The 12,957-nt window shown below is 39.4% G+C and overlaps 1 protein-coding gene across 6 annotated transcripts in view; it reads right to left on the bottom strand.

Moving 5' to 3' along the window:
• Positions 1 to 6,800: 6,800 nt before the first annotated feature.
• The window catches only part of PLPPR1 (phospholipid phosphatase related 1), a 347,574-nt gene continuing 341,417 nt past the window's right edge, over positions 6,801 to 12,957 (bottom strand). For all 6 annotated transcript variants that reach the window (XM_070054945.1, XM_051856156.2, XM_051856164.2 and 3 more), the window contains exon 8: positions 6,801 to 7,898. In XM_070054945.1, the coding sequence (XP_069911046.1) occupies positions 7,866 to 7,898 (33 nt within the window). In that variant the 3' untranslated portion in view covers positions 6,801 to 7,865. The remainder of the gene's footprint in view (positions 7,899 to 12,957) is intronic.

Genomic DNA, 12,957 nt, shown 5'->3' with positions numbered 1-12,957 from the left:
CCCATTCTGTTGGTTGCCTCTTCACTCTCCTGACTGTTTCTTTTGCAGTACAGAGACTTCTCAATTTGATGCAATCCCAATAGTTAATTTTGGCTTTGACTGCCTGCGCCTCCAGGGTCTTTTCCCTCCTCCTCTCTTCCTCCTCCCTCCCCTCCCCTCCCCTCTCTCTCTCTCCTCTCCTCTCCTCTCCTCTCCTCTCCTCTCCTCCTCCTTCAGCATGGGAGAGAAGAGTGAATTGTCATTTACATGGTATGAGTCAGTGAAGCAGTGTTTATAACTATCTGCCAAATGATATGACATCCACACAGTTTTAAAACTCATTCTGTAAATTAACTACCACAATAAGAGAAAACATATTTGTCTTTTGGGGTCTGGCTTATTTCATTTAGCATAATATTTTCCATTTGCATCCATTTTGTTGCAAATATCAGGATTTCATTCTTTGAGTAATAGACCATCATTTATTTATACCAATTTCTTTATGCAATCATGAGTTGATGGACATCTAGGGTGATTCCATTTCTTAGCTATTGTGAATTGAGCTTCCATAAGCATGGGGGTGCAATAATTCTTTCATATGCTGATTATGTTTCCTTTGGAAATATTCCCAGGAGTGGGATAGCTGGGTCATATGGTAGAACTATTTTTAGTTTTTTGAGGAATCTCCATACTGTCTTCCAAAGTGGTTGGTACCAGTTTGTATTCCCATCAAACATGTATTAGGGTACCTTTTTCATCTTTGTCAGAATTTATTTTTTATTTTTGGTTAATAGCAATTCTAACTGGGGTGAGGTGATACCTCACTGTGGTTTTTGCTGTGATGGCTAATGATTTTGAGCATGGTTTCATGTGTCTGGCCATTTGCATTTCATCCTTTGAAAACTGCCTGTTTCTATCCTCTGTCCATTTCTTAACTGGATTGTTTGTTATTCCTTGAGTTACTTATTATTCTGGATATGAATCCTTTTTATATGCATAATTTGCAGATATTTTTTCCAATTCTGTCAGTTGCCTCTTCACTTTTTTAGTTGTTTTATTGCTATATAGAAGCTTTTTTTTAGCTTGATTTAATCACATTGCTCTATTCTGGCTTTTGTTGCCTGTGCTTCTGGGGTCTTATCCAAGAAGTCTCTGCGTATGCTAATATCTAGCAGAGTTTCTCCAATGTTTTCCTCTAGTAATTTCATGGTATCAGTTCGTAGATTTAGGTGTTTGATCCATTGCGAGTTGATTTTTTAAAAGATTGATTTGTTTAGGTGCTGGTGCTCTGGCACAGTAGGCTAATTCTCTGTCTGTGATGCTGGCATTCCATATGGGTGTCAGTTCATGTTCTGGCTGCTCCTTTCCAGATCCAGCTCTCTGCTTATGGCCTGAGAAGCAGAAGATGGCCCAAGTGCTTAGACCCCTGCACTGACATGGAAGATCTGGAAGAAGCTTCCGGTTGCTGGCTTCGGATTGGCTCAGCTTCAGCCATGCAGCCATTTTGGAGTGAATCAGCAGATGAAAGACCCCTTTCAGTCTCTCCCTCTCTCTTGGTAATTCTGCCTCTCAAATAAAATTTACTTATTTGAAATAAGATTTATTTATTTGAAAGGCAAGAGTTAGAGAGGAGAGACAGAGACAGAAGTCTTTCATCCACTGGTTCACTTCCCAGATGGCTGCAACAGCCAGGCTTGGAAATAAAGCAGTCAGGATATGAACTGGTACCCATATAGGATTCCAGAATCACAGGTGGTGACTGAACCTGTTATGTCACAACACTAGTCCCTTCTGTGTTTTTGAATAATTTTTTTTAAAAGAGATCTTCCATCTACTGGTTCACTCCCCAAATGCCGGCAAAGGCTAGGGCTGGGCAGGCCGAAGCCAGGAGCTTCCTCCAGGTCTCCCATGTGGATGGCAAGAGCCCAGGAACTTGCGCCATCTTTTGCTGCTTTCCTAGATGCATTGTCAGGGAGCTGGATTGGAGGTAGAGCAGCTGAGACTGGAACCAGAGCTCATACGGGCTGCTGTCATGGTAGGCAGCAGCTCTACCTGCTACACCACAGTGTCGGCCCCATTTCTGAGCAACTTTACACTCATTCTTTTGAAGGCATTTGTTTCTTTTGCCAAGCCATATTGCCTTCCTTGTTCATTTTTTATGTTTCTACACTGAATTTTGTACTTCTTGGAGAATATTTATTTATTTATTTATTGAGGGTAAAGAAGTGAAATTTTATTTAAGAAGAAAAAAGACTCTGAACAAATGGAGGGACTGGTAGAAAGAAAGGCCAAGTAGCTGAGGTCTCAGTCTAGGGGTATTTGTGTGGCCTCAAAATGTGATTTCCAAGAAACAAAGGTAGTAGTTAGACATTAGTTACTGTGAAGGCGGGGGGGGTGGGGGAGGCAATCTTAATGGAGTCCTTTCTAGTTTGTTTCTATATAAACCTAGGTCTTGTCATGGTTGGTAAGTATTTGTTACAAGGGGCTTCCATCCTGTTCTGTTTACTGTGTGTGTGCTGGGAAGGCACAGCAGTTTGTATGCACTGGCAGTGAGCTGTGGGATGGCAGTAGTCCAGACTTTCAGTCCTCAGCCCACTCATTCTCCCTCTGCTTATGAAAATCCTGGCTGCTGACAGGGTAATGACTGCAACTTCTTGAAGCTGAGTAGAGGCTGAGTGGGGACCTGTAATCAAGACAGGGTTCCCCTCAGGAAGTGGCCTCTCTAGGGGGATGCAGGTCCAGATGACAGAAACTGCTGCCATCTGAGGTTTTATGTGCACGGCCATCTAGACTTTCACTGCTTCAAGTTAGATTCAATGAATCTAACAAGCAGATTAATTACACAGGGCCCAAAATAAAGGACAGAGGACAGAGGAAAGACGCTATCCAACCAGGAGGAAGTTTTCCCATTGAAAGGCAAATAGAAACTGACAGAAAGGGCTTGATAATAATCATTGGGCATTACAGCCTGGCCAGGAGTATGTGAGGGCCAGACCTATCTGTATCTTCACATGGGGCACTGGAAGAGACATTATAAGGGAGGTATGGACCTCCTTAGGAAGGCACCCTGTTGACTCCCATTACCTCGCTGTTCTGAGAAGAGAGCTGGCCTGAAAAGGAGGTTAGTATAAAATAAGCAGCCTTTTTTTTTTTTTGACAGGCAGAGTGGACAATGAGAGAAAGAGACAGAGAGAAAGGTCTTCCCTTTGCCGTTGGTTCACCCTCAATGGCTGCCGTGGCCAGCATGCTGGAGCTCATCGTGCTGATCTGCAGCCAGGAGCCAGGTGCTTCTCCTGGTCTCCCATGGGATGCAGGGCCCAAGCACTCATGCCATCCTCCACTGCCTCCCTGGGCCACAGCAGAGAGCTGGCCTGGAAGGGGGGCAACTGGGACAGAATCCGGTGCCCCGACCAGGACTAGAACCCAGTGTGCCGGTGCCACAGGTGGAGGATTAGCCTATTGAGCCGCGGCGCTGGCCAATAAGCAGCTTTTTCAAAAGGAAATTTATAGGATCCAGCACTGTGGTGTATTGGGTAAAGCTACTGCCTGCAGTGTCAGCATCCCATATGGGCACCAGTTCAAGTTCTGGCTGCTCCACTTTTGATCCAGCTCTCTGCTAGGCCTAGGAAAGCAGTAGAAGAATGCCCAAGTCCTTGGGCCCCTGCATCCACGTGGGAGACCCAGAAAAAGCTCTTGGCTTCAGATCAGCCTAGCTCTGGCTGTTGCAACCATTTGGGGACTAGACCAGTGAATAGAAGATCTCCCTCCCCTTCTCCCCTTCTCCCTCCCCCCCCTCCGCCTCCCCCCCTCTCTTCCTCCCCTCTTCCCCTTTCCCCCCTCCCCCTCTCCCATTTTCCCCTCCCCCCCACCCCCCTGCACCAAGAACTAGGATGTGACTTACAATTTTAGTGTTCTTTACAAAATCCCTATGGTAGAACACAGTTTGATAATAAGTGATACACATCTTGAGTCCAGGACAGAAGTAGTATCACAAACTTAATGTACCCTATTCCTTAAAACAAACGTGTGCAGTCTGGTGTTTGATGTGTCTGCCCCCAAGATGTTCAGTACTGTTGAGATGCCGTGGTAGTTAGAAATAAGAGAGTAACATTAATTTATTGAAATAGAAGTGCCACTCATCATTCTTCTCTTTAAATTATCCCAGTGATACCACTTCCTCTCTTTAAAAAGATTTATTTATTTGAGAGGTAGTTACAGAGAGATCTTCCATCTACTGGCTTAAATGGCCACAATGGCCTGAACTGGGCCAATCTGAGGCCAGGAGCCAAAAGTTTCCTCTGGGTCCCCCTTGTGGGTGCAGGGACCCAAACCTTGGTTTTCTTGCACTGCTTTCCCAGGCCATTAGCAGGGAGCTGGATCAGAAGTGGAATAGTCAGGAATCAGACTGGCACCCACACGGGAAGCCACTAGCACAGGCGGGGATTTAAACTACTATGTCACCGTGCTGGCTCGGGTTATGCATATTTACATTTTCTGATTCAGTAGCGCTGCATATGCCCTTTGGTCCATCACAACCTAAGTGGAAGATTTTTATAACTTACCAAAAGATGCATTCACATGTTCATAACTGATGAATGTATTTTCCTCACCATTTCAGTTCCTGTATCTAAATGTATTTATCTTTCAGCTATGTTCAGGTCCTTTAAAGTTCTCTTTATTTCCAAATAAGTTATAGTCTCCCTTTTGCCAGATTAGGAAGAAGTGGGCCATCATCTATTGGACAAACTTTAAGTTTTTTTTCCCCCTTTATATCAGGCCCTGTTCTGGGGGCTGAATCAAAGATATGAAAGATTTCAAAAAATTCACAAGGGTTAACAGTCTCATGAGGTTGCTTATAGGGATGCATTTTATTGGCCTTTTTTTTTTATTTATTTATTCCCATTTCCCTGTCACACTGAGTCAGACTTTCTCAGGCTCCCCTGGGCTTTCCTTAAAAAGAGGAAGAAAACATCACTGAAGAATTCAGTCTGAGACTATAGTGACCATTTGTCCTATTTGGATGGGTTTTGTCCTTGGCAGAAGACTGAAGAGTCCCCATCTCAAAGAAATGAATTTCGAGTAGCAAACTGGAAGGATGAGGTAGACTTGTCAAGTGTCATGGAGTCAAGTGTCATGGAGCTTAAACAGAAGGCAATGCCAAGGTGGCCATGGCATAATAGAAAGCAATCAGGCTGGCTCATGGATCCCAGGAGTGTCAGCCAAGATACCCCCTTAGGTTCAAGTGCCCCACTGTAGCATCTTGTGCAGTATGGCTCAACCATACATTAATATCCTCCATGTCCAAGGCTGGGAAAATGTTCTGCAACAAGAGCTCTTGGAACACTACATATAGGTCCTTCCAGAATCAAATCCAGAAAGAAGAATGAAAGGACACATAGCTCATTTTGTCAAATTGATCTATGCTCTTGGAGATAAAATCTGGTAGTCAGATATGTAAATGACCTTTCATTATGACAAGGAATGGGTTAAAGAGCCATTTAGCCTGCCAGCATTTTTCAGAATCTTATCATGAACAATGAAATAAAATTGAGCCATGATTAATTTAAAAAATTCTTAAGATATCTTTAGAAAAAGAAAATGTATCATTCTGAATTGAGCGATATAACGCTTAGCTTATTCATGAGTATAGAGGTTAGAGCTTGAAAATGATTCTTTTTCATGGTTTTATTTTATCTACAGCATCATACCTCTAAGTGTGTTTATTACAATGAAAATCCAAGAAAAGATGTAGACTTGGTTCAAACGCATTCAATGTAGAAATGTAGAAAGAGTCGACTTTGGAGTCTGGGAAACCAATCCTAAGACTGGTAGTGATATGTCTAGTACTGCTTTAGGGCTTCCAACTTCCTTGGGCGTGTTTCTTTTAAGATTTATTTATTTACTTGAAAGTCAGAGTTACACAGAGAGAGAAAGAGAGGCAGAGAGAGAGAGGACTTCCATCTGCTGGTTCACTCCCCAGCTGGCCACAATGGCCAGAGCTGCGCTGACCCGAAGCCAGGAGCCGGAAGCTTCTTCTTGGTCTCCCACTCGGGTGCAGAGGCCCAAGGACTTGGGTCATCTTCTGCTTTCCCAGGCCACAGCAGAGAGCTGGATTGGAAGTGGAGCAGCCGGGACTCAAACTGGCACCCATATGGGATGTCGGCATTATAGCTTTATCTGCTACGCCACAATGCCGGCCTTGTTTTGAAAACAACCAGATTATGTATGTGAAAGCATGTGGCCTAGCATTTGGAACAAATAGCAATTAAATGCTCCTTGCCTTTCTTCCAAACTTTAATCAAACATAACTCAGGAAACAGTAGGTATATGTGTATAGGTAAAGTTCCACCAGAATGAAATGGGAAATTGGGAAACATTTAGTGGAGGTAACTTTTTCTTTTTCCCTAAAACTGTCCTTCTATTGATAATTGAGAAGTGCAATGGGACTTCCAAAAGTTAATAGAAATTCTTATGAAAAAACCATGATCGGTTTCAAAATTTATTTTGCATTAAAATTTGTTTTAATTTCATTTTCTCATGAACTTTCTGAGGTACCCTTATGTGTAAAGGCAAGCAGATGACAGAGATACCATGCTAGACGCCCAGAATGTGCTTTTGAGTGGCTGACTAACTTAAAATCTTTTATCTAGTCTGAATACATAGACACATTCATGAAATGACCTCTCAGCCATGCCCCTGTTAGGATTTATCTCAGCACACACAGCACTGAACAGCATAAACACTTCTAAAGGTCACTGCATTATGACACTTCAAATAACTTTGCCCAGGGGAAGAAGCTTAAAACAGCACATGAGCCAGGATACTTTGTGATAACTTTTTTCTTCTCTTTAGAAAAAAAATATGTACAAAAAAAGGCTAAGAAGAGCCAACATAGAAGTGTCAAGAAAACATTCTGATAGGTACAGACAAAGGAGCTCCTTCTCTCACAGGAGTTACACATTAGTTTTCACCATGCTAGAAAAATGAGATGCAGTTAAAATTCTAGACTAGTTAAAAGCCACAGAGTCAAGCTGTTGCTGCTCTGGGGTTCTTTGTTGTAGATGATCTGATATCCTTTCTGTAAAATAATACTGTGCAAACTGTAAAATATTTATTTTCATATAAAGTCCATACAATATGATATACAAAACTGTTGAGTTGACAGGGGAGGCTGGTGCTGGCTGCTTTTTGGAAAGGAGGATGGAGTTACTTACCTGCCCAAGGACATGATTCTAGAAAGATCTTGAGTTTCTTAGATTGGCAAGGCCATTACTCAAGAATCATAACCCCAATACCCCTAAAATGTAGGACTCTCTGTAATTGTTTATGTAATGAGGTCACTTCTCTAATATTTTAACTTCAAATACAACAATCTGTTAAGAGATCAGAACACAAAGTTCTCTCTGAAGCTCTCACTCACCCCACACAATTGATTTTGAGATTTTCCATTAACCAACATCATCCTTCCTGCAACTCAAAGTTTAATTTTCATTAAAATTCAAAAATTCTGGAGGAGGCAGCAACTGTGGTAATAAAAGGTTAAAGTGAATCGTTATATTTTATTTCTGTGTCTATAAAACTGAGAAAAGAAGGTTTGTGTACAAATATCACAAAACAACATCAACCAGGTGGTTCTTAAATGCACACTTGAACAAGGAGAAAATTTTGTTGGTTTTAAAATTCTGGCATAAATATATTAAAGCTGACCAAAAAAAAAAATCAGGGCAAGCTACATCACTTCTTCATACAAAAAAATGTACAAAACATTAGCCTCTAACTAGATAAAACATAATACTTGTCTTCACAGTTTGACATTGAGTAACTGTGTGTTTTGAAGTATTGAACTGGAAGGTGGTTAAAAAACAGCTTGTGACACACCAGCCATCTCAGGTAACTTCAGTCATGGAGGCAGAGTGATTCTGCAGAGCAAACACAAGCAGAGAAAAATCTTAGCATGGGTGGGCCGACACAGGGAAACACCCACTCACCCCTGAATATTCCCTGCTGTCTCCTTAAGTTTGCAGGTGCTGTTCCCTCTCCCCAAAATGCTCTTTCAAGGCCCTTCCCATTCCATTACCTTGTCTACTAAATAATCTGGTTTTTTTTTTCAACTAAAGTAAGATGAATTTTTAAATCTAAACTTTTTTCTACATAATTCCTATGTATGCTTAAATATTTCCCACTATGAGCATTTAAAGATATCATCAAAGTAACTTAAACTATATCCCACACATTTGTAATATTTAACAGTTCCAATTAAGAAATTCTCATACGGTTTATTCTTGGAGTTATGAGTTCTATAGAAGTGAGTTTAATATTTTCAAATGGATAGGGGTCTTAGATTGATTTTAGTTAAAAATTATTTTTCTAGAAAATGGATATGGAACCATTAAGACTTTCTAAGGGTTTGCTTTATGGTCTTGTACACTATTTGCATAATGTTTCATGTGTTTTGTGAAGAATTATATATAGTTTATTAGATCAATCTTACTAATCATCCATATCCTTCCTATATTCTGCTTGCTTTTAGAGAAATGTGTTAAATAATTTTCTATGGTATCAAATTCATCCATTCTTCCTTGTAATTCTCTCAATCTTGTTTCTACAACTTGCCTATATAACCCCAGTCTTACAGGTCCATGGCCTTGCCTTTTGTTTAAACTTAGAACCCAAAGCTCTGGATTCATGGAATTGGCAAACACTTTAACAAACCATGGTTTTTGTTGAAGTCCTCATTATGAATATCCTGATTCCTATTTGTTGCTTAGGGCACTGGGGATTTACACTGTATTCTTGGGAGCTCAACCATACATTTGAGAAACTGAGTATTTTGTATTTTTCAAGGTACTCTTGTCATCTATCATTGAAAATTAAGGTTTGATGCATTTCTTGCTGTAGGGCAAAATATAACTTTTCCTCTTACGCATTTACTCTCATGATGTATTTTCTTCTAATCATTTGATCAATTCTTAGGTCATTTATATATATAAAAGGTCCATTTAAGAAACAAGTGGTGAAGATAAAGCAATTCAATATCCTAAGATAGCTGGAAGGGTGACTTTGGATAAATTTCTGTAACTCTCCTGGTCTCTTTGTTTTCTCAGTTTACAATGACAAGTCTATAATATCACACAGTTCTGAATTAAGGGACCACCAGAGTATTTAATTATTTTTCTCACCTTGTACCTGCTGAGTCTATTAGGGTGTAGGTCTAGGCATCTGTGGTCTCAGTACAGGTTGGAGTCTTCTATTTTATGTTAAAAAATCTTTTCCCTTAAGCAGAAGGCATAGGGAGACTATATCACGTCTAGAATGAATTAACACAATTGCTTCATTTCTAACGTATTTCTCTGTTAACAGAAACTGACCTTGTTGATAGGGACACAATTGTTCAACTCTAAATATGACTGCTCAGGTAAATGTGGGCATCGGGCTATAGAACGTGGGTAGAAAAAGCGATTTTCTTCTAGATCAGAGTAATCTTAGCATCATAAAATAATGCTTTGGCAAGTTGACCATTTGGTGTGATTTTCTACAATTATTTTTTGTTTTCCTTTAGTGCTTGGAAAAAGTTTTAGAAAATGCTGTGGATCAATCAGCTAGAGGGAGAGAATGACAGAAGGTACATAATTGTGTTTGTGTTAACCTTGAGAGAGCACTGTAGTTTCTGGGGCTTTATGTAGCACAGGAAAAACCTGTCTCAGGAGGAAGCCGTGGAGGATGCCAGGGTATCCTCCCTATCTAGTCTTCTCCTTAAGGAATTTGGAATACTGGTAGGGCGTTCATGTGTATAGACTTGAAGATAGGTTCTAATCTTAGATTCCAAAGATCCACTTCCTGGGAAAATAGTTAAATTTCAGAAATCTCAAACAGCTTCCAGTAGAAACCATGAGAATAGGGGGTACAGAGAAAGCTCTTGTTCAAGGGGGAGAAACACAGAGGATGTTTATTTTGGAAAAACTGTAGCTCAGGTCAAACACACCAGCATATGAGCATGTTTCCATACTCACTGCTGAAGACTGTAGACTTCAAAAGGAATTTTGCTTAAATGAAGTCTCTCAGGCTGTATGGTATAGTGGAACAAGCTGGGCCTTTAGAATTAGTTGGCTCTGTGTTTTATTTTGACTGGGTGAAACTTGGACATGTTAAACTCTTTGTGCTTTATTTTCCTCAACTGTAAAATAGGACAATACCAATTACATGAGTATTGTGAAGATTAAATGAGATGTGTTCAGTGAATGCTAATTCTCTTTACACAACTAGCAAAAGGTATCTTTATAACTATCCTCTTGGAAACATCTGATATAATACAAGCAGATGCTTGTTAATGGATATTCCACCATTGGTGTATCTAGCATCACTTGAGAGGCAATCTTTCCCATTCAGCCTCCTTTAGCTTAATTCTGCCTAGCCTGCAGGAGTCCTGGTCATCACTGTTCGTAAACCCCCTTGCCATGGAGGTTCAGACAGTGCCTGTGTTCCACTTTCTTGGTTATGACCAAAGTGTGTAGTTCAGGTTTAGCATCCTTCCAAGCCATCCAACATTTCACACCTAGAGAGTTCCAGGAAATGTGCAGAGGAAGACATGGTTCAGAGGTTGAAGATGTCCAAAGATGTCCAAATCTTTGTGTGGGGAGGCACAGATATGAGGGGACATTATTGGCTTTAATTGTGAAGGACAATCATATGAATGGCATGGAGGGGCCTTTGGTCCAAACCTAGTATTAGAATGTCTTCAAATTCTATACAGAAGAGGTGATATACATAGTCACAAAGATACATCACCAAATATGAAGGAAGTCCAACTACAGCCTATAGAGAACAATGAATTTACACACACACACACATGTACTTCAAAAGGTTCATAGACAATAAAACTAAAAGATAAATTTATTTTTATGCAAAAATGTGAAATGCATGCAGTTTTTATAATATTTCCATGAACTTTTTGTACAATGTGTGTTTATGTGTATATTTAAGAACTTTTTATATATTGAGGATAGCACTTTTTAAAGCTGTCTGGTACTTCATTTTTCAATGTAAGTAGAGTCCCCTAAAATATGTCCTGGACATCTCTTGACCTGGTCAGCTATTGATGGTCCTGAAGAGAAAAAGGAAGAGAGGTCTGGGAAGGGTTCAGACAGTGCGATGCTTGAGCAGTGCTAGGTAGAATGATGGCAAGCAAAGGAGTTCATCTTAAACCAGGGTATTCAGGGGACAGCATTTACAAGAACACAGAGGAACATGCTTAGGAATTCAAATCATATTCTGTTCACTTAAATTCAGTTTTGTCTTCAGTGACTTTATCACAAAAGTAGAGACAACTACTCAGACCTCAATGGGAACAAGAATGTAGCCAGGGAAGAAAATCTAGAGAGACTATTTTGTCATCTCTTCACCAGATATTTACTAATCCATCATTTGCCTATGTAAATCAGCTATATATAAATAAGCCAGGGATAATTTTTTCAAAGTTATTTCTACTTATACCAAGTCAAAATGTTCGCCTTAATACAAGTCAAGGAAAAAGCAATGAAAAATACTTGGCACTTGGCTCAACAGAGAACATTAAATAGTTTTCTCCAAATGGAAATAGCCTTATTGGTTGTTATTCTGGCTCATTAATAAAATTAAGATTTCATTAAAGGTGAAAAGACTTAGGATAGCTTATATCAGAGAGATGTCTGATACTGCCTAAAGGATTATGTGTCCCAGCCTTCACTCTTGCTGTGTGACCTTGGGAAAATTACATTGCTGACTTCAGAATTCTGTTGTTTATCTATGAGAAGGCAACTATATCTATTCAATAGTGTGTAAGAATAGGAAAATAAGACTATATGAGGGTACTTTAAAAAGTTCATGGAAAATGGAATTAAAAGAAATTTGGAAAAACACTGTAATCCTTGTACATGATGGGGTCTTCAAAAGGTGCCTGAAAAATGTGTATTATGAAGAAACTATGCATGAATTTCAGTGTTTTCACCAAAATAAACCTATCTTTAATCCAAATTTTCCATGAACATTTTGAGGTACTTTATATTGTATTTATAAAGCACCTAGCAAATTTTCTAGGCAAATGTGCTTTGTACCATCTTTCCAAGGTCTTTTCAGTTGGTATATTTTATCCCTGGCTTTCCCTATTAAAGTAGATTTATTTTAAAAAAGAAATATTTTTGTTTTATATATATTTAAAAATATATTTTTAAAAATAATTTGTGCTCATATAGTACATTAGAATACAATTCACATCATACACCTACCCACTTATATCCATCTTTCCTGCTCATCTGAGTTTTTTGAAGGCAATGACTATTTCTATTTATTTTTGTGTCCCTGGTGGGAAGTAAGGTTCTTTTGTTGAATAACTGATAAAGAAGTATTACTGCTATGAGTTTTTGTTATCAACAAAATGGACTCAAAATGATGTTTATTGTAGATTTTTGAATGTGCCCCCAGCTTTCAGAACTGGAAACTTCTTCTTTCCAAATATATTTGGCCATCCATATCTGTGGGTTCTGTGTTCATGGGTTCAACCAACCACACTTCAGAAACATTTGAAAAAAAATGTATTAAAGTTATGCAGAACCTTCACTTTTATTATTCCCTAAATAGTACAGTATGACAACTATTTATATAGCATTTATATTAGATTCTATAAGTAAGGATGACTGAAAGTATGCAGGATGTCACACATATATGCAAATATTTTATCATTTTATGTATGATACTTGCACAGTCACAGATTTTGGTATTCTCAGGGTTTCTGGAGCCAATCTTCTGCAGATACTATGTGTGGGACATTTGAATTATGCTAGTTACTAAGTCAAATTACTTCCTGTGTTATTAGTCCAAACCTCATGCATGTGGTGTTACATAGAGATCAGAGTATCTGGAAGGAGCTGGGATTTAAGTTAGAGGTTAATAAGGACTTCTTGGGGATTTATGCTTGCCAATCCCTAGAATGGATACAGGATTCAT

Source organism: Oryctolagus cuniculus, chromosome 1 (assembly GCF_964237555.1).
Source record: "Oryctolagus cuniculus chromosome 1, mOryCun1.1, whole genome shotgun sequence".
Classification (NCBI taxonomy): Eukaryota; Metazoa; Chordata; class Mammalia; order Lagomorpha; family Leporidae; genus Oryctolagus; species Oryctolagus cuniculus.
This window is presented reverse-complemented; position numbering and strand designations above follow the sequence as displayed.